The sequence below is a fragment of the Anolis sagrei genome, chromosome 8 (genome assembly GCF_037176765.1).
Source record: "Anolis sagrei isolate rAnoSag1 chromosome 8, rAnoSag1.mat, whole genome shotgun sequence".
Classification (NCBI taxonomy): domain Eukaryota; kingdom Metazoa; phylum Chordata; class Lepidosauria; order Squamata; family Dactyloidae; genus Anolis; species Anolis sagrei.
In genome coordinates, this window is record NC_090028.1 from 27,816 (window position 1) to 55,500 (window position 27,685).

Sequence of the window (27,685 nt, forward strand, 5' to 3'; positions counted from 1 at the left end):
AGTTGCAAATTTCAAGTGCTGTTTATTAGGGAATTGATACAAAGTTAGGGCTTGGGGAAAAGTAATAGGAAGGCATAGAGGCTGAGTGCAATCCTAATTCGAGCTGTCTGTTAGGGCACATTTCATCATTTTGTCCCAATTGTGGCTTCCAGGAACTGTGGAACTCTCTGCTGCAGTGTCAGACCAATTTGGGGGTGGGGGCCCTCGATGTCACCTTCTACACTGCCATATAATCCAGATTATCAAACCAGATAGTCTGCTTTGAACTGGATTATATAAATCAACACTGCCACATAATCAAGTTCAAAGCAGATCATCTGGATTTTATATAGCCGTGTAGAAGGGACCGAAAACATAGTGGACTGAAAATAAATCATCCTAGTGCCCTCATGACTTTAGTTCAGCCCACACTATAATGCCCTCCTACCTGTAGCAATTACCTGATTTTTTGGGGAGGGGGGCAGCTGCACTGAAAAAGGGCTGTTTGAAGCAGACGCGGCTAAAAGGGAAGGGGGGAGAAGGGGGAACCCGAGGAGCCTGGAGGCCGAATCCTTCAGCCTGGAAGCTGTGTGTCCAAAGGGGAGTCTTATTCCATAATAATAATAGGATATCTTTTTATTTATTACTTATGAAAAGCTTTCGAAAGATGAAGCATTGCTTGGCCTGATCCCGTCACACACAGAAACCGGAAGCATCAAAGACGTCCTTCCAGCTTTGGAAAGAAGCGGATTGAACAGAAATGAGTTCCAAAAAAAGAGGGGGTGGGATTTCGCCAGAAAAGCAAAGAAGTCATTCAAAGGCACCAAGTCCAGTGTTGCACCCCCTTCTCCTTGCCTTCCTCTCCCGGCATCTGTTCCTTCTGGAATCTGGCTGCGATCGATGGAAACAGACCCAGAGAGGCCTCTTGGGGGGGGGGGGGGGCAGGGGACCCCAAGGGGGGAAGGAGGAATGGGAAGGGCTCAGAGCTCCCGGTGCCCCTCCCTCCCTTCTGCGACTTTTTCAGGCAAGGTCTGGGTCCAGAAGCGGACCCGCCTCTCTTTCAGCTTCTTGGCCACCTTTTGCTTCAAGCCTATGTCCAGGTACTGCTCCTCCTGGTCGTAGGAGGGCCAGGTCACTAGACCGGCCCCATTGGGATCCCTGCGGAGCAGAAGGGAGGCAGAGGCTCCGTCAGTTGGCCTTGGTTTCATCCATCAAAATCCACCCAAAGCCACCTTTGCAGACGCTTTCCTGGCAGCACCCGGCCCTTGACCCATCCATCCATCCATCCATCCACCCCTCCCTCCCTAACTCCCTCCCTCCCTCCCTTCCTTCTTTCCTTCCTCACCAGAGGAACCCACCACAGGTTTCCTCCCAAGGAATGAAATAAGCCGAGACCGAGAACAAGCCACGAGAGTCAAGACAAAGATCCACCCAGAGGAAAAGGGTTCTTGCCAGACATCAAGGGAACCACTGACCACAGAGGGAAGCTGAGGAGGAAACACAACATCCAGACCCACCAAGAAAATCCAACAAATGCTCCGTTCAGCAAAGGACAAGAGGGATCCTCTCACTGAGGGAGACATTATTTAGAAAAATAATATCCCAGCAATTACAAGTCCCAGAATCCCTGTCTATAGAGAAAATCCTGCTTGCCAAGGACTGCTGCTGCAGCAGCTGCAAGAGAGAGAAAGAATGACTATTCTCTGTGTTCCTTGTTCAGTCAGACAAGCAGATGCACTCCCTCATTCCCTTACTTCTTAAAATTCTTTCAGCCATGAGTAAGCAAACTTGCTGAAAGCCATGCCTATGTCACTTAAAGGTGCATGCAATATCTATTTAGCGTCACACACATAATACATAAGCACCTTTCTAGGTGAAACCTACCGTGCCACCTCTGAGCTTTGTTTCAGATGGTTACATCAGTTCTATTTTTCACAATTGTCATCATGGGTTCAGGTGGGAATGAACCAAAGCTGAACAACGATTCAATGCCAGAGCAAAAGCACAGATGTTGGATACAGACGTTTGCCATAATTTCAAATTTGAATGCAAACAGATAGATAAGCCACAGCTCAGGGTCAGACATTTCAACAGTATCATTAATAGGCTTTGACATTAGAAACAGAAGAACCAATCAGAAGTTGCTTGCGTGTTGATTTTACCAGTTTGATATAAAAACTTGTTAAGTATGGACAGCTCTTTGTTCTTTGACCCGAATGTTGATCAACTTGAAATAAAAGCCTTGTTGAAAAACCTCATCGGACTCTCGTCTCCTCCCTGCCCTATGAGCCCATCACCCTAAATTCCCAGTCTCTAACATCACCCCTGCAGGAGTCTACCATTGTGTCCCATGCAGCTGTGGACAAGAAGTCTACAGAGGGACCCCCAAAAGCAGCAGCGTTGCCCAAACATAAATCAAGGAACAGACTACTTCAACCAGAGAAATCAGCCATAGCAGAGCACCCAATGAACCAACCTGGACACAGCATATTATTTGAGAACACAGAAATGCTGGACCACTCTCACAACCACCATGTCAGGCTAAACAGAGAAGCCATTGAAATCCATAAGCATGTGGACAATTTCAACAGAAAGGAGGAAACCATAAAAATGAACAAAGTCTGGCTACCAGTATTAAAAAAAACTCTAAAATTATAACAGCAAAACAGCAGAGAGGAAGCAATCAGGGACATCTAATCATCTCTCAACAGGAGATTGCTCCAGGCACAGCCAGGCCTCCTGGTGCCCCTCTCTCCCATCTGCGACTTTTTCAGGCAAGGTCTGGGTCCAGAAGTGAACCCGCCTCTCTCTCAGCTTCTTGGCCACCTTTTGCTTCAAGCCTATGTCCAGGTACTGCTCCTCCTGGCCGTAGGAGGGCCAGGCCGCTAGACCGACCCCATTGGGATCCCTGCGGAGCAGAAGGGAGGCAGAGGCTCCGTCAGTTGGCCTTGGTTTCATCCATCAAAATCCAGCTGCTTTCCTGGCAGCACCCGGCCCTTGTCCCATCCATCCATCCATCCATCCACCAACCCACCCACCCACCCACCCCTCCCTCCCTCCCTCCCTCCCTCCCTCCTTCCTTCCTCCCTCCCTCACCAGAGGAACCCACCTCAGGTTTCCTCCCGAGGAATGAAATAAGCTTTTGATGGCTGTGGCAGAAGACCAAATACAGACAAATCAACAGCAAGCCTATGGACTCACCCATTGCGAGCAAAATTGGCCCAGTATTTCATCATTGTTTTGCTCAGGTTTCTCTCTTCGTCAGTGCCTTCATCTACGGGAGAGACATGCAACGACAAGGTCAGTCAAGAGTTGCAGCCTTTGGCAAAGTTATGACAATGTCCCAAGGGTTTCAGAACCTTCCTTGACTGCCTGCAAAGAGAGCCTTGGGGCCGACCAGGTGATTCCAGGCCTCCCTGTTGATGAAATGGTAGGCTTACGTGTATTAGGAGAAATCACCCTCGAGACACGTATTCCCGGAAGCACCAGGTAATCGAAGAGTGGCGTGCCCAGATGTGCCAGGCTAGAGAGCTCAAGGCAGGTCATGGCCGGAGGTGTGGAATACTGACAGACAAGTCTGCTAGAAATCACGAGACCACAAGGTCTAATTTCTCTTTCCTGCTGTGACAAATGGATGTGTCACACTGTGAGTTAACTGAGGGACAGAAAGAGCAGGCATGCTTATGAGCAGATGCTTTTAAGCTGCAGGATAGGAGAAAAATCCAGTCCCACCAGGGGGTTATGAGGGGACATTCCCCATTGGCCCAGCACATGGTTGGCTCACCTACCAGAGACCTGCCAACTGCTTTCAAACAGGTCAAAACATTATGCTTTTGGGGGGAAAGTAAGCACTCACCTGCTAAGAAGGGCTTCCCAAAGACAAAGAAAAGCTCATCGCCGTGGTCGGCCTGAACAAAGTCCGGCCTCAGGCCCGCCTGCCAACTGGGGCTGTGCTGGAACTCATAGACGTAGGTCGGGTGGCCGGCGTCTGGAAAGACAAAGGCGGTGGGGTCACCCTTCCCTCCTCTGGGTGTGGCCCCAGATGAAGCTACCTGACCCATGCTACTGGGCCAAGAGAGCGGAGGGCATGCACAGCCCAGCCGCCGTCGCCTCTGTCCGCAGCCCCCCCCCCCAAAGGATGTTCCATGTCCAGCCATTATGCTTTCCTTGAGAAACGATGATCAGCTTGACCCCCTTCTGGCTTGGGGGGAGGGGCGTTACATCTGATGCGGTTGCTTAGAAGTGGTCAAGCTATACAAATATGTATATTATTTATATGACTCTATTATTTATATATTTGTTTTTATATCGATATATAAAGAATGGAGCCATATTTATCTCACTTTGGCCAAGATATATTACAGCAGTTGTATAGTGCACATTTAACTCTATCCTGATATTTATCTTTATTGCACTGTAATTGTATTGGGTCACAATATGAAGGTAAAAGTTGTCCCCTGACATTAAGTCCAGTCATGTCTGACTCTGGGGTGTGGTGCTCATCTCCATTGGTAAGCCAAAGAGCCAGCGTTGTCCATAGGCACTGTAATTGCATTGGGTCACAATGTTAGGTGCATATTATTATTATTATTATTATTATTATTATTATTATTATATCATGCAACATGGTGCACTTGAAATTATTATGTCATGCAGTAATGGATACTATGTATTATTACATAACTGTTGCAACGGGAATTATTATTGCATCATGCAATGAGCGCATATTATAACAAATGTGCAACGGGGGGGGGGGGGGGGGAGTCAAGCTGCCGCTCCCTTAAGCATTGCAGGTTCCAGTGAGGATCGGCACAGGCATGATGGCATGAGCAGCAGCAGATAAACAAGGGCTCTAGGAGAGCGAGCTCTTCAGTATTTGTGTTACCGCTGGCTTACCTCTGTGAACTTAACGTTGTTCCTGCCTCCTGCTTTGGACTCTGCTGCCTCGGTGACTTTTTCATACACCTCATTGTGCCTTGGAACCTGGACCCTGAACCTTGGACTTTGACTTGACTTGGGCCCTTGGCTTTCTGGCTTGACTGCAGTTGGTGCCCTTTAACTCTGGGACATGATTCAGGCCAACCCTTGGCACCTGGCTTTTGGAATGCAAACCTGGCAACTCTTGGCTCTTCTTGCTCCTGAACTGGCTTAGTAAAGCTCTCAGCGTTAATGAATGGACTTTCTGACCTTGCTTTGGATCACCCCGGCTGTGTGCTGCATTTCTCTTTTGTGAGCCGGACCTTTGAAAGACTCGAGGTTTTGGTTCTCCGCTTAAGCAAACCTGGCCGTGGCTCAAATTGTGTTGGCTGATTCAACTCTGCCCTGGTTGAATCAACGCGGCCACAGGATTGACGTGTGTGTGTGTGTGGGGGGGGGGGGGGGGGTTGGAGGCTCGAGGCCTTTTCTGCCAGAGACGCCACTCACCCCGATGGTGCCGGGCGGCGAGGACAGCAGGCGCCACTAAGACCACGTCCCCAAGGGCTTCCAGGACCCGGTCCCGGAGCTGAAAGGGGTCCTGGAAGTCCTTCAGGTATTCGTTGATGATGATGTGACAGTGTTCATGCTCGATTATCTGTAATCACAGATTATAATCAATCAAGGAAGCATACCCTGTTTTATAGGTGTCTCATAAGCACAAACAAGGCCATCCATGGGGCTTCTGGTGTGAGCATCAGCCTTTGGAGACTGGAGTCCGAATCCCTGCTGCTCCGCCCTGGAAACCCATTGCTCAGCCTTGGGCAAGTCACTCTCTCTCAGCTTCAGAGGAAGGCAAGGCAATCCTGCTCGGGACAAGTCTTGCCAAGAGAAGCCCGGGGCCAAACCAGTATGAAAAGGGCGCCAGCGGGAGACCCTCTGGTCAAGGGGACCCTGCCCTCCTCCGCCATCAGTTCTCGCGATCCCTTTCTGGCAAATGTCCCAGGATTTCCTTCCCTGCCTCTTGGGATCGGTGTCTCTGCCGCCAGATGAATGCATCTTGGCATCACTATTGGCATCCGGGTCAAAGCTTGGCACCAGAATAAAGGGTTCCTTCATATTAGTGATATTGTTTGGTAATACAAACTTGGGGTCTGAGTTTTTTGGGAGGAGGGAAGAAAGGAAGGAAGGAAGGCTGTGCTCAGCTGTGCAGATGCATTTCCCTGTTGCTGCCCTAGTTGTCCCACTCTCATAGAGGACCAAGCAAACAGAAGAACGGGAGCATGCTTGCTTCATTCATGTTCAACATTTACACAAATGACCAGCCACTGCCAGAAGGGACAGAGAGCTTCATCTATGCTGATGATTGTGCCATCACCGCTCAAGCGGGGAGCTTTGAGATGGCTGAACAGAAGCTCTCCAAAGCTCTAGGCGCTCTCATTGCCTATTACAGGGAAAACCAGCTGTTCCCTAATCCTTCTGAAACACAGACATGTGCTTTTCATCACAAGAACAGGCAAGCATCCCGAGCTCTGAGGATCACCTGGGAAGGAATCCCACGGGAGCATTGCAGTGCACCCACATACCTGGAAGGAGTCACTCTGGACTGTGCTTTGACCTACAAGAAGCACTGCCTGAATATCAAGCAAAAGGTGGGTGCTAGAAACAATATCATACGAAAGCTGACTGGCACAACCTGGGGATCACAACCAGACACAGTGAAGACATCTGCCCTTATGCTATGCCACTCTGCTGCTGAGTATGCATGCCCAGTGTGGAACACATCTCACCACGCTCAAACAGTGGATGTGGCTCTTAATGAGACATGCCGCATTATCACAGGGTGTCTGCGCTCCACACCACTGGAGATATTACACTGCTTAGCCGGTACTGCACCACCTGACATCTGCCGGGAAGTAGCAGCCAATAGTGAAAGGGCCGAGGCAGTGATATCTCTGGCTCATCCCTTGTTTGGGTGTCAGCCAGCAGATCAATGACTTAAATCAAGAAATAGTTTTCTAAGACCTACAGAGACACTTGCTGGAACACCTCAGCAAGCGAGAGTCCAAAAGTGGCAGGCTCAAACCCAGAACCTCAATCAGTGGCTGATACCAGATGAGAGGCTCCCCCCTGGGCACACAGAAAACTGGGTGACTTGGAAGGCGCTGAACAGACTGTGCTCGGGCACCACGAGATGCAGAGCCAACCTTAAGAAATGGGGCCACAAAGTGGAATCCACGACATGCGAGTGCGGAGAAGAGCAAACCACTGACTACCTGCTGCAATGCAACCTGAGCCCTGCCACATGATGCACAGTGGAGGACCCTCTTGCAGCAACACCAGAGGCACTCCAAGGGGCCAGAGACTGGTCAAAGGACATTTAACCGACTACCAATCTTGCAAACTCTGTTTTGTCTCTGTGTTAAAAATTTGTTTAAAATGTAATGCAATTGTCTGGTTGCCACTGACACGATAAATAAATAAGAGGACAAAGGGAAGATATGGGTCCGGGGCTTGGATTTTCTGGTTCGTTTCTCTGCTTGTTTGGGGTCCCCCATATAGAAAATGGAGTGAGCCTGTTTTCCGCTGCTTCAGAAACTTGATGGATTCAAATGTATGCCAAGGATACTGGATGGGGAATAGAGCGAATGAAGCCCAGCTGGTCCTAAGCCGCCATCCTTAGATAGAGAATGCACAGGAAAGGCAAAGTCTCCACAGGGAAAGGCAGTCTTCGGCATTGCACCAGGCAGCGCCGACACAGCCGCAAAGGAGAGAGTCTTAAGGAGAGAGCCGCACACACCGCCACAGCCCAAGGACACCAAGGATGTCACAGCAACTGGCACGGCTCTGTGTGACTGAGCAACAGAGATTTGTACATGGGTTATGGGGCGCTGCTGAGAGCTTAAGCTTTCTTTTATTTGTCTTTGGTTTTATTTTGTATTGTATGGTGTGTTTATATTTACACGTTGTTTTAAGCACACTGTGCCATATGTAAGCCGCCCCGAGTCCCTTCGGGGAGATGGAGGCGGGTACAAAAATAAAGTTATTATTGGGTTGTTATAGGTCTGACCTCACAACCTCTGGGGATGCTTGCCATAGATGCAGGCGAAACGTCAGGAGAGAATGCCTCTAGAACATGGCCATGTAGCCCGGAAAAACCTACAATAACCCAGTGATTCCGGCCATGAAAGCCTTCAACAATACAAAGTTGTTGTTGTTGTTGTTGTTGTTGTTATTATTATTACATGTCATCCTATTTGCCTTGTAGATGTTGACCCAAGGAATCTGCCCGATCAAGCCAAACGTCGCACTACATTCTCAAAGCGACACTTCATTGGCGACCCTTCTGGTTTTTTGAGATGTTCTACATCCAGTCAAAGGAACCAATGCACAGAAGGGCAACGTCTGGGGATGCTGGTGGGCCACAATGACAAGAGAGAAGGTGGGATGGGGGGGGGGGGGGAGAGAGCTCTTACCATGAGGGACCTTGCAGTGGCGCACAGGAGGAGCTCGGCCGTCTTCCTGTCGAAGCCCTTGTCTAACTCTGGGAACTCAAGCATCTGGAGGTGAGAGGGTCAGGGGTCAGGGGCAGTCCTGGGGTCAACAGGGGGCAATGAAGGGGAAAGGAGGGGCGGCATTGGGGGAGGGCTTACGTTGGGGAGAAGCCACCCTGCTTCATGGTTGTTGACGCCGATGATGACGGGCACACCGCTGCCGGCCCCCTCCTCCTGCAGCAGGCGCTTCGGCATAAACGCACCGTCCACCACGGCAGGCATGAAGAGTGTCTTCTGGAAGAAAAGAGGGCAGAAAGAAAGGGTTGCTGGGGATAAGGAGAAGAAGAAGAAGAAGAAGCAGAAGAAGAAGAAGAAGAAGAAGAAGAAGAAGAGGAAAAAGGGGGCAAGCGGCCGTTGGTGCCGGACCCCTGAGGGAAAGCCCCCCCCCCAAACAGAGCTTATGAGGCGGGGGCACCCAAAGCATTCCGTACCATTTCCCTCTAATGAGCAGGCGGCCCCTCCTGCAAAGGCCAAGCGCCACTCACCTGAGCATTGTCCTCCAGTTGCAGGTGGGTGAAGCCCTGAAATCACAGAAAAGGGACACACACACACACACACACACACACACAGAGGGATTGAGGTCTGTGCTGGGAAGGAGCCAGCAGAGGGCGCCATTCCGCTTACAACAGAAACGTGGTGGGGTTTGAGAAGAAGGCGATCGGAACAGGATTTGAGAACTAAAAATAATACTAATGATATATTAATATATTCTGTATTCTCAAAGGATTGATGGGTTAACGTTTCAAAGTCAGAATAGAAATGCCTATAACTTCAGTGATGTGGACTGGCACAACCTGGGGATCACAACCAGACACAGTGAAGACATCTGCCCTTGCGCTATGCTACTCTGCTGCTGAATATGCATGCCCAGCGCGGACTAAAATAGCAAGTATTTACACATGTATTACTAACCTATTAACAAAATAAATTAACTCTAGGGTATTTAAATGGCCGGATACTATTAAACTAGGAGGGAAATAGAGCGTGTATAAGTAAACTCATAAAAGGAGGAAAAGACAAGGAAAAGATGGGACACGAGAAGAAGGCAGGAGATTACTGCGGACACCAAAGGACAAGAATCGACTTGCTCTTGGAATCGAAGATCTTGTCGATGGAATGTCTTGCTGGGCTAGAGAAGATGGATCCCAATGCCCCCCCCCCCCGGTCGGCCCACTGTGGACATGCTGCTTTCAACGTGTCCCACAGCACTGAGGTGTGGCCGCATAGCTTCTGGCCAGAGGAGGGAGCCTGACCGGGCCTGTTTCCAGCCCTGCCTTTTGTCTTATTTGTCAAGGAGGGGACCAAGGGAGGGGGGGGGGGCTCTCAAGACAAAGCCAGCCTTCCCAAAGACAAGCCGTGTCCGTGTCCTGCTCGGGTTTAGCAGCCTTTGTGCCGCTCCCTCCTTCCCTATTAGGCAAGTTCAAGCAGATTAGGACATTGAACACACACACAGTCCCTAAACTGATAGGCTGGGATACTTGCTTGGCAGCCCTTCGACCGAAAGCTTTCCTAGCCAGTTTCCCTAGGGGGTTGTGTGGTTTCTGGGCTGTATGGTCAAGGTGTTCCAGCAGCATTTTCTCCTGATGTTTCGCCTGCATTCGACCCATTGCTACCCCCCCCCCCCCCCCGCCTTCCTGGCCACTCTTCCCCAAGGAGCCCCCAGAAGGCAGCCCGTTTACCATCTTGAGAGTCGTCTCTAAGATTTCTTCCGCCGTCTTGGCCTTGAGGCAACGGAGCATCTCGGGAGAACTGAAGGCTTGGCAACCGGCAGTTTTGGCAATTTTCTGGAGGAAAAAAAATTAAATAAAGCATGACACTACACTCTCTCAGCCTCAGAGGAAGGCAAAGGCAACTCTTTCCTCCCCGAAAAAGATCTGCCGGGAAGACCTTGTGATAGGATCATCCTGAAGGCACGGCCACATGGACAAGAGACCTATAAGACCCTATACGGCTCTGGCCCAGCGTACCTGTCCGAACGTATCTCCTTCTACGTCCTGCCTAGGAATTTAAGATCTTCTGGAGAGGCCCTGCTCTCAGCCCTGCCCCTGTCACAAATGGGATGGGGGATGAGGGACAGGGCCTTCTCGGTGGTGGCCCCCCGCCTGTGGAACTCACTCCCCAGGGAAATTAGGTCATTGCCATCCCTCCTCTCTTTGAGAAGGAAATTAAAAACATGGATATGGGAGCAGGCCTTTGGGTAATCTGGCAGACTGACAAGGACAAGGACGACGAGAGCTTTGGAATGGATTATGATAAGCGGAATGGACTCACTGATGACAGATCTCGGTGAAACGATGGCCACCAGGCTGGCTTCTTTTCTAGTAGATTTTATTGTTTTAACCTAATGTTTTAATTATTTATAATGACTGTTGCTGTGTATTTTACTGTGTTTAATTGTAGGCATCAAATCTGTGCCAGCTGGAAGCCGCCCTGAGTCCTCCCGAGGGGGTCGAGAAGGGCGGGGTAAAAGTACCAGAAATAAATAAATAATATATATATATATATATATATATATATATATATATATATATATATATATATATATATATAATATATATATATGGAGTCAAAGTTTGTATGTGTGCAACGGACAAAAGAAGGAGGGTGGAGGAGTTTGTTCTGATTGGCTGCCACTGTGGTGCTATTTGGTCTCTGATTGGCCAGTCTCAATGGGACCCCCTGGTGGCGAAGAGGGTTAATGACAGAAGCCCGACATGAGAGAAGGAAATTTGCATATGGTCTCTGATTGGCCAGCCTCAATTCCAAGATTCCGAGATGACAAAGAGAGAAAAGGCCAGAGGGTGTCTCAGAAAATTACCAATACAGACCAAACTTAGTACACAGAGCCCCCATGACCCACTCGACATCCTACTGCAGTTTGGAGGAGGATGGACCATGGATGATGGGACTTGCAGTACCATCACTCATTTTCTGAGACTGCTGTGACCTTCATCCAATGACTGATGTACACCAAACTTGACACATAGACATCTCATGACCCACTTTACATCCTGGTGTGGTTTGACTGGGGATGCACCATGGATTATGGGACTTGTAGTACCTTTCCTCAATTCCTGAGACCACTGCAACCCTCATCCAATTACCAAAAAAGACCAAACTTGTCACACTGAGTCTCCATGATGCACTCTACATCCTGGTGCGGTTTGGAGGAGGATGCACCATGGACGATGGGACTTGCAACCCCTGCACTCCCTTCCTAAGACCAATACAACTGCCAACAATGATGGATCAGGACCACAATTCACACTGAGATCCTGCATGACCCACTCTACATCCTGGTGCAGTTTCCAGCAGGATGGACCATGAATGATGGGACTTGAAGTACCTCCACTCACTTCCCAAGACTGTTCCAACCCTCATCTAATGACCGATCAAGACCAAAGTTGGCACGCAGATCCCTCATGACCCACTCTACATCCTGGTGCTGCTTGGAGGAGAATGGACCATGGATGATGGGGCGTCCAGTACCTTCACTCACATTCTGAGACCTCTGCAAATCTCGTCCAATGACTGATCAAGACCAAAGTCGGCCCACAGAACCCCCATGACCCATTTTACATCCTGATGCGGTTTCAAGCACGATGGACCATGGATGATGGGACTTGAAGTACCTCCACTCACTTCCCAAGACTGCTGCAACCCTCATCTAATGACCAATCAAGACCAAAGTTGGCACACAGAGCCCCCATGGGCCACTCTACATCCCGGTGCTGTTTGGAGTATGGATGATGGATGATGGGGCTTGAAGTACCTCCACTCACTTCCCAAGACTGCTGCAACCCTCATCTAATAACCGATCAAAACCAAACTTGACACACAGAGACCCCATTAGCCACTCTCCGGTGCTGTTCGGAGGAGGATGGACGATGGATGATGGGACTTGCAGTTCCCTCACTCACATCCTGAAACCACAGTGACACTCATCCAAATACTAATAAAGACCAAACTTGGCACAGAGAGCCCCCATGGCCAACTCAACATTCTGGTGAGGTTTGGAGGAGGATGGACCACAGATGATGGTACTCGCAGCACCTTCACTAACTGCCTGAGACCACTGCGAGCCATATACATAACTGATAAAGACCAACCATGATACACAATTCCTTTCTCAAATAATCCGGGCAGAGCAGGGTCCTCACACTAGTATATAATAAAACTCATCGTTTGTATGTGGAGCTTTCTGATTGGCTGCTACTGTGGTGCTATTTGCATATGGTCTCTGATTGGCCAGCCACAATAGGACCCTCTGGTGGCGAAAAGCAGGGTTAATGAGAGAAGCAGGGACAGGCATGTGCCAGCTTTCTGATTGGCTGCCACTGTGGTACTATTTGCATATGGTCTCTGATTGGCCAACCTGAAAGTTCCAAGACCTTTGAGGTGACAGGAGAGGAGAGAAAAAGGCCTTCGGCTGTGTCAGAAAATTACCAATACAGACCAAACTTGGCACACAGAGCCTGCAAGACCCGCTCTACATCCTGGTGCTGTTTGGAGGAGGATAGATCATGGATCTGCAGTACCTTTACTCACTTCCTGAGACCACAGCAACATTAATCCAATTACCAATAAAGACCAAACTTGGTACACAGAGCCCCCATGACCCACTCTACATCCTACTGTATTTTGGAGGAGTATGGACCATGGATGATGGGACTTGCAGTCCTATCACTCATTTTCTGAGACCGCTGTGAACCTCATCCAATGACTTATCAAGACCAAACTTGGCACATAGGCCTCTCATGACCCACTTTACATCCTGGTGTGGTTTGGCTGGGGATGTACCATGGATTATGGGACCTGCAGTACCTTTGCTCAATTCCTGAGACCATGACACACTCTACATCCTGCTGTGGTTTGGAGGAGGATGCATCAAGGACGATGGGACTTGCAATATCTGCACTCCCTTCCTAAGACCAATACAGCCAACAATGATGGATCAGGACCACAATTCACACTGAGAGCCCGCATGACCCACCCTAAAACCTGATGCAGTTAGGAAGAATTTGGTGAGTGAAGTCACTTCACTCACTTCCTGAGACCACTGAGACTCTCGCCAATGACTGATCAAGACCAACCTGGGCACACAGAGCCCTTATGACCCACTCTACATCCTGGTGCATTTTCGAGGAGGACAGACTATGGATGATGGGACTTCAAGTACCTCGACTCACTTCCCAAGGCTGCTGCAACACTCTTCTAATGTCCAATCAAGACAAAACTTGGCACACAGAGCCCCCATGACCCACTCTCCATCCTTGTGCATTTTGGAGGAGGATGGATCACAAATGATGGGACTCGTAGTACCTTCACTAACTTCCTGAGACCACTGTGAGCCATATAAATAACTGATAAAGACCAACCTTGATACACAATTCCTTTCTCAAATATCCCGGGCAGCACCGGGTCCCTAAGCTACTAAACAATAAAAAAGGGTTATACACTCCAGCGACCAAAATGACCGCAGTGTTTTGGATCCCAGCATCATTGGACCTGATGAGCAGCCCCCAAAACACAATGATCTTATCAATGGCTGCCATTGGTTTATCTACGTCCTTTCTTTTCAGATGTGATGCAGATGTGATGCTGGTGGGCATCTCCGCAGACCCCTTGGGATGACACAGGGCCAGGCCAAGATGCGATGGATGAAGGAATGAAATTGTATAATTGGGGTCTGGCTGAGGGTCTCTTGAGGCCTGGCAAGACTGAAGAGACTAACCTAAAATTAAAAGCAATGGCATCATGGAGGAGGGGAAGCTAACTTTGGCATGAAACGTGCTAGTGAGAAAAGCTGTGGAACGGACCATAACTGGCCTGGGAACTTCTGATGTAAGCAGCACATGCTTCCATGGTCAGAAGCAAGGACTCTTGAAGAAGAAGAAGAAGAAGAAGAAGAAGAAGAAGAAGAAGAAGAAGAAGAAGAAGTGGAGGAGGAGGAGGGGAAGAGTTTTATTTCTTCCCTGCCTCTCCTTGAGCCCGAGCGCGGCCGAGAGCCCCGCCTTCACATTGGTGTGAGCCGCAGCGGAGAGTTCCGCAGTTCCTGGGAGCCAAGTTTGGGACCAACAGATGAAATGCGCCCCAGCAGCCAGCTCAAAACCAGGGATGCCTGTGGCTTTCTTCTGCTTTCCCCTTCTCCATACTATGTAACATTCCCCTAATAAAAGTACTTGAAACTGCAACTTTTTATCTTTCCGCTTGATACTTTTGTATCTTTCTATGCCTCAGACTAACTCAAACTGGAAATAAAACTTTTTCCAGGCTCCGGAGAGCCGTGAGCCTGCGGGACCCCCGCATCCGCGAAAAGTCATAAAATGGCGGATCGCCGCCGTTCAAATTTTGTATTTTTCTGCTACTAATCCTAAGACTGACTGCTATCTCCCTTTTCTCATTTTGGACCCCTATACCCGAGAAAAAATTGGTTTTGTTTAAAGTATTTTATTTGACAGAAATCAGCTGTTTGTCAATTTGGCCGGTTTCTTCCAAGACAGCCCGTTTCTCCTCAGCGCTGCTCGCTCCTGCCTGGCCCCAGCAACCGGGAACCCACTGTGGTCATCCGGGGGGGGGGGACCCCAGGAGGGCGGCCAGATGTGAGTCCTGGTCTCTGGCGAGAGAGACATAGTTTCCCAAAGGACGGACAATGGACACTATCACCATTTCACCCAGCGATCATCCTTGAACTTTTCTTGCCTTCTCTTATTGACTTCCTGCCTTAGGCTTCGGACTGTTTTGCCGCATCTTTGGACACAAACCTCCCAACAAGGCTTGCCTTGGAATGCAAGCAGCCTCCGTTTCCACGCACCTTCGCCAAGGGACCATGAAATCCCCGTTTGCGTCTATAATAAAGATCAGATGTTTTAATAAATTTCGCCTGGGATGGGGATGGGATTGCCTTATGAAATATACGTGATGAAATGTTGTATAGAATATACTGTGTTCCCGTTTCCCGCCTTTCCTGCCGACCCTTGCCCCATAAAAATGTGACCTGAGGATTACTGTCTTGCCTTGGGGAGAAGCCCCTTTGTTCTCCCCAAAACCCTTCCTGATTGTTTCACTAGCATGGACAATACTGTTGATCCCCAACCCTGGCCCTCGGAGCAAGACCAGCGAGGAGAGGGGGTCAACAGAAACTCGGAAAGAAAAGATTGATTAAATCATCAAGACGTCGTTGATCCCCCCTGAGGTCCGATGTTGAAAAAGCCATTCATATTTCCCTTCAAAACCCATCACAGACCAGGAAACCCATTATTCCCTTATCTCACACCCTGCCAGTGAGGACAAAGCCTCACATTCCAGCTGGCGGATGCCCCTAAGCTCATCATTTCCTCAGCCATTGTCAAGCCTCGTCCCGCCTCCTAGCCGCTGATTGGCCCATCTTCAGAGGCGCTGGAAAGGCACTTATTGGCCTCCCAAAGGCGGCAGAGCCCGCTGATTGGCCCGGAGGCAAGTCTCCTCCCAGCTGTTCCGTAACCAGCCAATCAGCATGAAGCCGGCCGGCAGAGGGCGGGCAGGAATTTTGAACTGTTTTTCTTTGTCTGCACGCTATAAAAATGCCTGGAAATTCTGTAAAATTATGCTTGTAGGTGAATGATAACTACAATTGCATCCTTTTCAGCTGAATCGCAAAATAAACGCCTCGGTCGCTGAATTTCTTCCGCCTTCGGTGAGATTATTTTATTTTAAATATTTTTTATTCTTTGAATTGGCTTCCGCTGGCCTCACCAAGGTTCAAGGGCCCTTTTGAGCGGTCCTAAGGGATCTCCTCATCCGGGAGACCCCCTCCAAAAGGCTTGAGGTGAGTTACAGCATTACTAAAACATATACAAATACATAATAATTTTTAAACACTTTGTAAAATACACATATTAAAACATACCTCCATAAAATATGTATTTAAATACACAAACAAAAACCAAGCATACAGCGAAGTTTAAAATCCACCATGAGAACTGGTGAATTTAAAAAGAAGTCAGAAACAACAAGTCCTTATGTTAAGGAAGAAAAACATCTGTTTCAGAATTGATGGAGCTCCAGCAAGTCTTAGCAGAATGACAAGTTGTTTAAGCAATCCAGAACAACAACAGCAAAAAGTTCTACATAAGGAGACCCTTTTCTATTTGAAAAGTGTGTCAGATCTGCAAGGAATGCCGAGTCTGAACACCCGCCTCCTTCCAAGATGGACTGAATGAAGAAGGATGGTGAGTATGAATGTGAATGAATGTATGTGGAGTGAGTGCTGAATGTACAGTATGTGATGTTTCCCCTTTGCCCGTGTAGCCAATATAGCCATTATAAAACCAGGACTGGGTCTGTGTGTCTGCTTCTTTCTCTGAAAGTGCCTGATGCATATTAAAGATGATTTTTAAGGTTCAGAAATATTCATGAAAAAGACTCTGACCCCTTCTGGACTTCCTCATGTGCTGCTTGCCCTTAGCCCACCCTGGCTGACCCCTCCCCACAAGGCCTTTGGGTCAGTTGGGAAGAGATCCCCAAACCTACCTTTGCCAGCCTTTCTGGATGGGGATCTATGAGGATATCCGCGGCAGCAACACCACTCTCGCAGATGGCTCTGTGGAATAGGCCGTTGGACAGAGGGGACAATACCTGAGGAAAGAGGAGGGTGGCCAGTCAAGGAGGGGCCTCCCATGCGAATCCCACCGCCCCTTGGCCCAGTCTCTGGGCATCCACCATGCACCCATATTGGAAGGGCTTTCCCCCATGTTGTTGTTGTTGTTGTTTTGTTTACTTGGTTTTCTCTCCAACAAGGAGACTCAAAAATGGCTTACATTAAAAACCTTTCAGTACAGTTTAAAATCTACAAATATACAAACATTAAAACAGAATTAAACATGAATGGCATTTAACAATCCACAGATCCAGTTTCTTCTGGCCTGTCCTTTCCTTTAACTTGAAGGCGGGTTCGGGCAACCGGCTGCTGGGCAGAAAGCGAAGCCAGGATCAAACAATTTCCCGTATTGGACACAGGCTGGAACATGCCCTTTTCTTACCCTTATTCTTGTATTTCAAATCATCCTGTGTTTAATTAGTTTTATCAGTTTATTAATTTGTTTGCAGTTCTGCACCTTTGACCACTGAGCCAATTGAATCTTTGGACTGCAATAAAGTTCTGATTGATTGATTGAAAAAGAGAAGCCATTCTTGCTGGGATCCAGGAGGAGGCAGCTGCATATTTTTGTATATTTTAAATTACGTGGTCATGAAGCCGAGCATGACCCCCCCCCCTCCCAAACAAGGGATGGTGACTTATAGTTCTGCAAAGGACAAAGATACCAGACTTCACAATAGGGATTAAGTCTTGGTCAATTTGTCAAGGCCTTAACAACAATGAGGACCCCATGAAACTTTGGGAATAGCTAGACCTTGGGGTCTCTGCCTCTCTCTCTCGAGCTGTAGTTTTCCAAGGACCATGGGACCGGCTTCCATCCCAGCGCTGCAGGGCTTTGCGTTTTGGCCCAGTGGAACTCCATAGACTCCCTTTGGTGGCTTTTTGAATTCTGCTACATTCCTGGACTTCATTCTCTTCAAGGACCCATGAACTTTCTTCAAGACAACTTATGAATTCATGCTGTGTCTTGATATCGTCTGCTTTTTATAATTGGTATTATTAATCTCTCTCTGGGTTCCTGGATGGGAAGATAGCTGCATATGATTTCCCTGTGTATAATTTCTATATGCTTTTTATGTTTCCTTGTATTCCTGACCCTTTGCCCCTTCTCCCTCCAAAGAAATATGTAAGGGAACCCCCTGGCCTTCAGAAACAAAAGACTGAAACCTCCCGCCAAAGACACACTTGCATGGATAAAAGAAGGAGATTCTTATCTCTAGCATCGGAAGATGGCCCACTAGATTAAAGAATTGTTTGCTGCTTTTGTTTACTTAGCATTAACCTCAGGCTGCCATCATTGTTCTCCTGTCTCACAGCCAGGACACATGTTGATTCTTTGTCTCAGACCACATGGCATTTCCTTTGTTTACTCCTTTCCCAGATTCCTTTGTGCTCCCTCATCCCGCCTCCATCTCTCCTGATTGGCTGTCACCACCAGGTGACAGAGGTCTCCCCATTGGTTCCTACAGACCATTGGAGCTTCCTGATTGGTCCAGAGGCACTGGGGGCAGGAGGGCCGACTCCCATCACCCAATCATGGCAGGGAACAACAAGGAAGCCGGGGCGGGGAGTTTGAACTTTGCAACTTTGAATTTGCTATAAATATGCCTCTGATTAAACCTCGATGCCTCTTCTTCGCTTTGGAAAGAGTCTCAATTCCATTATTAATATTAATAAAATTGCTGGAATCAGGCTTTTCTGAAGGCTTGCCAAGGTAGCGTTCCCTCTTTGGTGGGAACTAAGGGTCATCTCTCCTTGGAGTTGACCCCCCTAAAGTCTAGTTTGGCTTCAGTCATACTTTCATTGTTATCCGATTTGAGTCTCCTTCGGAAGACATAAGGTGGGTATAAATAAACATAGTAATAAACAAACAGCAACAACAATGTGCCTCCATTGGCTGCGGGGGCATTCTGGCCCGTCCCCAGCCACGAAATGGTCAAGAAACCACAGGTCACCAATTTATATTGTATTACTCCCATTGTACGGAAGATCCCTGGAAGAAATGAGGAATATTATCTCAAATATCTTATAGAATATAGGGAACCATCAATCACTCATAAAGTGGCAAAGTTTTGTGTGGCAGCTCTAAAAATAAGGAAGCCATTTGTGGATGATTTTAGCAGATAGTATTTTAACTTATTCTTTTTATTGTATCCATTCCCACAGATGTTAATATAAGCATCACATAGGAAGCTGTCTAGGTTGACTAAATAACACGGGCTCTCTGCCTTTAATGTTGAGAATTCCTGACCTGAATATTAACCCTTCAAAAACATTTCAAAGTTTAGTAATCCTGGTCTGTGATGGCAGTAATAAAATCTGCGCATTCACCGGCCACCATGTGCCTGCAGTGTCTAACAAGGAAGGAGAGCCCACACCAACCATTACAAAGAGAGACGTCCCAGTCACCGTGAACCTACGTGAGCGGAAGTGCTGAAGCCTCCTGCTGACTCTCCGAATATCGTCACGGATCCCGGGTCGCCCCCAAAGTGTCCGATGTTCCCCTGGACCCACTTGAGAGCCGCCACTTGGTCCAGAAAGCCCCAGTTCCCAGGCGCTTGGTCATCACCGGTGCTGGAAGGGAGGGCGAGCAGAGGGTGGCTGAGGCCGTTGGGGACGTTGAATGGCTGCTTTGTGCATTAGTCAAGAGAGGTCCCTTGTGTGCCGATGCAGCGACTCAGAGGAGGGCATACAGAGCCATTATTTTGCTCACTCCAGACAAACAAGGACAAATGTAAGACACTTCACTTTGGCAGAAAAAAATGAAATCGACAGAGACAGGATGGGAGACCCCTGGCTCCACAACAGAGTCACATGGGAAAGGGATCTTGGGTTCTTCATGGACAACAAGGAGAACGTGAGCCTAAAATGGGATGCGGCAGCACAAAAGCCAATGGGATTGCGGGCTGCATCCAAAGGAGTGAAGTGTCCAGACCAAGGGAAGTCCTGGTGCCCCTCAACTCTGCTTTGGTTGGACCTCTTCACCTGGAACCACACTGTGTCCAATTCTGGGCACCACGGTTCAGAAGAGATAATAATAATAATAATAATAATAATAATAATAATAATAATGGCTCTGATGTCAGGCACCAATCCCCCCCCCCTCATAATTAAGGGATAAGGACTTATAGTTCTGCAAAGGGCAAGGGCACCAGACTACACAACAAGGGTTAAGTCTTGGCCACATTGCCAAGGCACTGACAACAACAAGGACCCCACGAGGCTTTTTGGGAAATGGCTGGATCTTGGGGACTTCTGCCCTTTTGTGAGAGTTGTAGTTCCCCAAGGGCTGAGCGATGGATTCTGTTATTGATCAACTCAGCGCCCATCTGCTGATTCCAGCCTGAATCCATGACTCTCTGCTGAGTGGACTGGACTGTTTGCCACAACCCTGGCCATGAACTTTCTATCAATGCTTGATTTGAACTGCTAGCAACCTCTGCTTCCACACGCCCTTCCTAAGAGCATGGGATTTCCAGTTTGGACTTTAATAAAGATCAAATATTGAAATAAACTTTATGGGGTGGGATGGGTGTTCCTCTTATGAACTAACTCTGTATCAGTGATGCATATTACCTATGATTTTGATGTATGTAACCCTTATGAAATTCCCCTGTACCCTCGTCCCCTTGACCCTTGCCCCACAAAAACTGCTGTGACCAGGAACTGCCTGAGGGAGGGCTCCAGCCTCTCCCTCAATCACCCTTGATTAATTCACCCTGCATGGAACCATAGCCATAATGGACCCTGCCCCACCCTCTGAGCATGTCTAATGGGATCAGGGAACTTATGGTGACCCGGAACAAAAGATTATATTTGCATTAGACTTCGTTGATCCCCCCTGAGGTCCGATGTCGGAAAAAGCCATTCATATTTCCCCTCAAAGCTCATCAAGGACAGGAAGACCTTTGTTTACAAAGATCACACCTTGCTGGCCTGAGACAAAGGCTTGCTGGCAACTCCTAATCCCATCATTTCCGCACCGCCTCCTCTCTCCTGATTTGTCCATCTTGCGAGGCGAGCGGAGGGCGCTCATTGGCCCCCTAGAGGTGAAGAAACGCACTGATTGGTCCAGAGCAGGGGCGGGCCGCCCAGCCTCCTCCCAGCTGTTCCAGCATCAGCCAATCAGCACGAAGCCGGCTGGTAAGGGGCGGGCGGGAATTTTGAAAGTTTTCCTTTGTATTTTTACTATAAATATGCCTGTATTCTTTGTACTGGTATGCTTGCAGTGGAATGATTCCTGCAATGCATCTGATCTCAGCTGAATCACAAATAAACCTCGGTTGCTGGAAACTTCTTCCACTTTGATGGGGCATTATTATTTTTATCACGAATTGGCTTCCGCTGGCCTCACCAAGGTTCAAGGGCCCTTTTGAGCGGTCCTAAAGGATCTCCTCCGCCGGGAGACCCCCCTCCAAAAGAGCTCGATATCAGCTCTAAGATGGAACATGTTCAGAGGAAGGCTGACAGGAGAACTTATGAGAGGAATGTTTAAATAATTGCAAGGATGTCAAAAGGGACAAGGAGAAGGTCTCCTTTCTGCTGCCCTGGAGACTGGGCCTCAATGGAGACATGGCTTCAAATGGAAGGAAAGGAGATTCCACCTGAACATGAGGAAAAGCTTCCTGGCTGTAAGAAAAGCTGTTCAGCAGTGGAACTCGCTGCCTTGGAGTCTGGTGGAGGCTCCTTCCTTGGAGGCTTTGAAGCAGAGGCTGAATGGCCATCTGTCAGGGGGGGGGGGAGTTCACTGTGCTTTTCCTGCACAAAGGCAGAAAGGGGTTGGAGTAGATGGCCTTTGGGGTCCCTTCCAACTCTATTATTATTATTATTATTATTATTATTATTATTATTATTATTATTATTAAGCAAAAGCTGGATGTCCATCTGATCGGGTGCTTTTGTTATGCTTTTCCCATAGGGGGTTGGACTGGATGACTTTTGGTGTTCCTTTCAACTCTAGGATTCAAGTAGTAGTAGTAGTAGTAGTAGTAGCAGTAGTAGTAATAGTAGCAGCAACAGTATTAAGCAGAGGCAGGATGGCCACCTGTTGGGTTGCGCTTCTCCTGCCTGGTAGAAAGAGGGGGGTTGAATTAGATGACCTTTGGGGGGTCCCTTCTAACTCTAGAATTCCATGATTCTATGGAATTCCAGCTCCAAGTCTTACCTGAAAAAACCAAGGATACCCAGCCGATACTGAATGGCCACCACCACCACGTCCTCAAAGGCGGCCAAGACGGACCCGTCGTAAGTGGAGGCCGCCCCCAGCTCAAGCCACCCGCCATGGATCCAAACCATTACCTGCAGCCAAACAGGAGGAGGATGAGGAGGAGGAGGAATTGTGGGAGTTGTAGTCCAAACCACCTGGAGGGAGGAGGGCCGAAGCCGGCCCAGGCCTGGAGGAGGCCTTTGTGGGCATCCTGACCCTCCTGGTGACCCTCCAGTTCATGGCCCCGCCCCGCCCAGCACTCACTGGCTGCTTCGCCTTCTTGTCCGCGTGGACCGGAGAGAAGATGTTGAGGTACAAGCAGTCCTCGGAAACCTCCAAGGAGACCTTCTCCTTCTTGTTCGTGAATGCGTCCGACAGGCCTTGCCCCATGACCGGGTCCTGCAAACACCTGAAGGAAGCGAAGGGAAGCAAGGCGGCCATCACATAGAAACAGACCTCCATCTAGATCACGCATGGGCCAACTTTGGCCCTCCAGAAGTTTTGGGATTGTGGGAGTTGAAGTCCAAAACACCTGGAGGGCTGAAGGTGGCCCATGCCTGATCTATATCTGTCTTCTTTTCTCCTACCTATCAGCTTCTCTGTCTCTTCTCTCTCTATCACCTGTCTCTCATTTATCTCTTCTATTCTATACCGCATTATTTCTATATCGCCTCCAGTGATGCAATGGGCTCAACCCTTCTACCGGCAGGACTGAAGACCAACAGGTTGGAGGTTCGAATCCAGGGAGAGTGCAGATGAGCTTCCTCTGTCAGCTCCAGCTCCCCATGTGAGGACATGAGAGAAGCCTCCTACAAGGATGGTGAAATTCAAAACATCTGAGTGTTGCCTGGGCAACATCCTTGCAGACAGCCAATTCTCTCACACCAGAAGCAAATTGCAGTTTCTTAAATGGCTCCTGACATGAAAAAAATGCATGTAAACAGACCTCTATCTATATCTAGCTCTCTTCCCTTTCTCTCCCTGACATCTTAAATCTACTTCTGATTGCTTCTGGTTGCTTCTGAGGCGAGAGAATCAGCCATCTACGAAGACGTTGCCCCGGGGATGTCCGGATGTCTTGCAATCCTGCGAGGAGGCTTCTCTCATGCCCCCCATAGCTTCATAGACCTGTCAGCGGCCTATGATACTGTCAACCACCGCCTCCTCCTGAGAAAAATGTATAATATCACAAAGGGCGACCACCTCACCCGCCTGATAGGAAACCTGCTACAAAACAGGAGCTTTTTGGTTGAGTTCCAGGGCCAGAGAAGCAGATGGCGGAAACAGAAGAATGGCCTGCCTCAGGGGAGCATGCTTGCTCCATCCATGTTCAACATCTACACAAATGACCAGCCACTGCCAGAAGGGACAGAGAGTTTCATCTATGCTGATGATCGTGCCATTACCGCTCAAGCAGGGAGCTTTGAGATGGTTGAACAGAAGCTCTCCGAAGCTCTAGGTGCTCTTACTGCCTATTACAGGGAAAACCATCTGATCCCTATTCCATCTAAAACACAGACATGTGCCTTTCACCTTAAGAACAGACAAGCATCCGGAGCTCTGAGGATTATTACCTGGGAAGGAAGGAATCCCACGGGAGCATTGCAGTGGTCCCAAATACCTGGGAGGAGTCACAGAAGCAACCAAACCATGCTCTGACCTACAAGAAGCACTGCTTGAACATCAAGCAAAAGGTGGGTGCTAGAAACAATATCATACGAAAGCGGACAGGCACAACCTGGGGATCACAACCAGACACAGTGAAGACATCTGCCCTTGCGCTGTGCTACTCTGCTGCTGAGTACGCATGCCCAGTGTGGAACACGTCTCACCACGCTAAAACAGTGGATGTGGCTCTTAATGAGACATGCCGCATTATCACAGGGTGTCTACGCCCTACACCACTGGAGAAATCACACTGCTTAGCCGGTATTGCACCACCTGACATCCGCCGGAAAGTAGCAGCCAATAGTGAAAGGACCAAGGCAGTGACATCTCCAGCTCATCCCCTGTTTGGGTATCAGCCAGTATGTCAACGACTTAAATTAAGAAATAGTTTTCTTAGATCCACAGAGACACTCACTGGAACACCTCAGCAAGTGAGAGTTCAAAAGTGGCAGGCTCAAACCCAGCACCTCAATCCGTGGGTGATACCAGATGAGAGATTCCCCCCTGGGCACACAGAAGACGGGGCAACTTGGAAGGCGCTGAACAGACTGCGCTCTGGCACCACGAGATGCAGAGCCAACCTGAAGAAATGGGGCCACAAAGTGGAATCCATGACATGCGAGTGTGGAGAAGAGCCAACCACTGACCACCTGCTGCAATGCAACCTGAGCCCTGCCACATGATGCACAAGGGAGGACCTTCTTGCGGCAACACCAGAGGCACTCCAAGTGACCAGAGACTGGTCAAAGGACATTTAATCAGCTACCAAGTTTGCAAAATTTGTGGGTTTTTAAAATCTGTTTGTTTGTTTTGTTCTGTTAGAAATGTAATACAATGTTCTGGTTGTGGATGACATGATACATAATAAAAAAAAACTATCAACTTCCCTGTCTCTCCTGTCTATTTATCTTCCGGTCGCTTCTGTGTGTGGAGAAGAGCAAACCACAGACCGCCTGCTGCAATGCGACCTGAGCACAATGCACAACGGAGGACCGACCCTCTGGCAGCCACACCAGAGGCACGCCAAGTGGACGGCTCTGGCCAAAGGACATTTAATAGAATACCAAGCCTGCCAACTTTGTGTTTTGCTTGTTTGTTTGTTTTCCAATGCAAGACAACTGTTTTGGTTTGCTCCTGACACGAGAAATAAAATAATCTATCTATCACCTGTTTCTCATTTATCATCTGTCTCTCTACTTCTATGCTGCATGTATCCGGACATCCATCTATATTATTTAGCTCTCTTCCCTTTCCCACCTCATCACTGACTATCTACTATCAGCTTCCCTGTCTCATCTCTCTATCTATCTATCATCTGTCTATCATTTATCATCTATCTCTTCTGTATCTGGACAGCATGTATCCAGACCTCCATCTACATCTAGCGCTCTTCCCTTCCCTCTACTCCCAGCTTCCCCGCCTCTCCCCCTTCCTCTTTCTATCATCTGTCTATCATTTATCTTCTATCTATTTCGATATCTATCTATATCTCTATCTATCTATCTATCTATCTATCTATCTATCTTTGTTCTCTCTTTATCTGTCTTTCTGTCATCTTTTCTCAATCATCTGATAAATGATACCCACAGATTAGCTCAACTGACTTTTTGCAGTAACATGAGCATGCAGGCACCCTTGTTCTTTTACCCCCCCCCCACCCCCCCACATCAACACCCTAATTCCCACGATACCGCACTTTCACACGTGATCAGGCCAGAGGTGTTAACTCTGCGGCCACTTAAGCAATGGAAGGGAATATACAAATCCTGACAAGGTGCTCTGCTGATGCCTTTGAAACCCAGGCAGGCCAGACTCCACACCATGAGTTCAACCCAAGTGGAAGAATGGGGAGGCCCAGGATGGGAGAGAAGCGATAACTGGGCTCCCTGGCCTGAGAAGGAACTGGGAACGGCAGCCGGCTCAAACTGGAACTGGGTGCCGAAAGGGCTGGGTTCAAGGTGGCTGTGGACTGCGTTTCCTTCAGCGGAGACTTTGCTGTAGTGTGTTAAACCTGGTGTTAAAGAGACTTCCAAGAGCCTCTGGTGAGCCTCTCTTTCCATGGCTGGCTACCAAAGTTCTGCCAACCTCACCGGTGCCCAGGACGGGCTTCCCTTGCCAAAAGGCCGCCAGCCATTCAGCCTGGGCTCCAGACCTCAAGTGTGCAGTGCTTGGGTGTTTGCCTGAATGCATTTATTTTCAGGGCGAAAAGGCCCACGCCAGCTTCCTTGAGGAGCCAGATATGCCTTGGAGGCACCACTGCTGGACTACTGCAAGAAGACCTTCCTGGGGCTGCCCTTGGAAGCTGTTTGGAATGCATTTTTGTTGCCCTGTGCCTTCAAGACATTTGCAACTTATGGTGACGCTAAAGCAAACCACTTATCATGGGCGAGACTTTTGTCAGAGGTTGCCTTTGCCGCCTTCTGAGAGAGTGTGACTTCCCCGTGGGTTTCCATGGCCTTGTGGGGACCCAGACCTTGGCCCACAGAGTCAGGGTCTAGGGCTCAAACCCCACGCCGGCTGTGCTGAAGACAAAGTAGGGATTGTGAAGGCCAAGGAGTCGTGGAGGCAGGGCTTCAGGTCACACTTTTGTAGCTATGGTCATGAGCGATTCTGTGAGAGATTCTGGATTGCTGGAGGCGCCCAGGGGCCACTCGCTTCTGGCCCTTCCTCGTCCAATCCCACCCCCACCCCCCACTTGACCCCCATCTCACTCACATGGGTGGGTGGGCCTGGGAGGCGTCCCGGGTTCCATTCCACAGCAGGGGGGCTCCTGGGGGGGCGAAGCGCAGGGGGCCCAGGGGCGGGGCGGCGAAGGGGACCCCCAAGAAGACGTCCACGGGGCGCTCCGAGCCGGGAACACGCACGCGGCGCCCCCGCAGGGACCCCTGCCCCGTCCGCACCTCCGGAGGGGAGTCGCCTGAAAGAGAAAGGAGGAAGAGGAGGGGATGGAGGGAGGGAGGAAGGAAGGAAGGAAGGAAAAGGGGGGCAAGAGAAGAGAGGAAGAGGGGAATGGAGACAAGAGGGAGGGAAAGGGAAAGAAGGCAAGAGGGGGGAAGGAAGGAAGGAAGGAAGGAAGGAAGGAAGGAAGGAAGGAAGGAAGGAAGGAAGGAAGGAAGGAAGGAAGGAAGGAAGGAAGGAAAAGGGGGGCAAGAGAAGAGAGGAAGAGGGGAATGGAGACAAGAGGGAGGGAAAGGGAAAGAAGGCAAGAGGGGGGAAGGAAGGAAGGAAGGAAGGAAGGAAGGAAGGAAGGAAGGAAGGAAGGAAAAGGAGGGCAAGAGAGAGGAAAGGGAGGAAGAAGGAGAAAAGGAGCAGAGAGGGTGGAGGGAGAGAAAGAAGAAGGACCTGGGCCCAGAGGAGCCCCCTCCCCTTCCCCGCTCCCTCCCTCCGCCGTTGCGCAACGCTGCTGGGGGCTGGGCGGGGGGGGGCGAGGGGTCTGCTCCGCCGCAGCCGCCCTCCCTTCCCCCTCTCCCTCCCTCCCTCAGGGCGGGGGTTTGGGGGGGGCAGGAGGGGTCGCAGGCAGAGGCGCCCCTCCCCTCCGCTCAAGCTCCGACTTGGCCCTCTCCTCTCCTTCCCTCCCTCCAGGTGTTTTGGATTTCGATTCCCGCAATTCCTAACAGGTGTACCACACCTGTAGGGGAAAGGGAGGGAGGGGGCAGGAGCCCGTGTGTGGCTGTCGGGGGGGGGGGGCGGCCAAGGGAGCCCTGCGCTTGCCTTCTCCGGCGGAAG

General features: G+C 49.3%; 1 protein-coding gene across 3 annotated transcripts; it reads right to left on the reverse strand.

The window, feature by feature from the left end:
• Window positions 1-606: 606 nt before the first annotated feature.
• On the reverse strand, window positions 607-27,216 carry LOC132780819 (fatty acyl-CoA hydrolase precursor, medium chain-like). 3 transcript variants are annotated; one of them, XM_067470908.1, is made up of 13 exons: window positions 26,675-27,039; window positions 22,556-22,700; window positions 22,250-22,383; window positions 19,506-19,659; window positions 16,959-17,063; window positions 10,127-10,231; window positions 8,933-8,968; window positions 8,547-8,681; window positions 8,370-8,453; window positions 5,404-5,551; window positions 3,836-3,967; window positions 3,181-3,253; window positions 607-1,137 (listed from the first exon to the last, which is right to left on the reverse strand). In XM_067470908.1, coding segments are annotated over exons 1-13 (1,431 nt in total). In that variant the 5' UTR covers window positions 26,677-27,039; the 3' UTR covers window positions 607-959. The 3 variants fall into 3 exon arrangements, with proteins under 3 accessions (XP_067327009.1, XP_067327008.1, XP_067327007.1); XM_067470907.1 differs by lacking the exon at window positions 607-1,137 and adding an exon at window positions 1,311-2,887 and having other exon boundaries at window positions 8,547-8,678; window positions 26,675-27,216; XM_067470906.1 differs by lacking the exon at window positions 607-1,137 and adding an exon at window positions 1,313-2,887 and having other exon boundaries at window positions 26,675-27,044.
• Window positions 27,217-27,685: the final 469 nt, after the last annotated feature.

Excerpts from the sequence above, each read along its gene's own strand:
- LOC132780819 (XM_067470906.1), bottom strand. Across the intron at positions 8,969-10,126 it reads TAGAGACGACTCTCAAGATG|GGCTTCACCCACCTGCAACT; the intron begins GTAAACGGGCTG and ends CTGTGATTTCAG. Across the intron at positions 2,888-3,180 it reads GCCAATTTTGCTCGCAATGG|GGATCCCAATGGGGTCGGTC; the intron begins GTGAGTCCATAG and ends TCTGCTCCGCAG.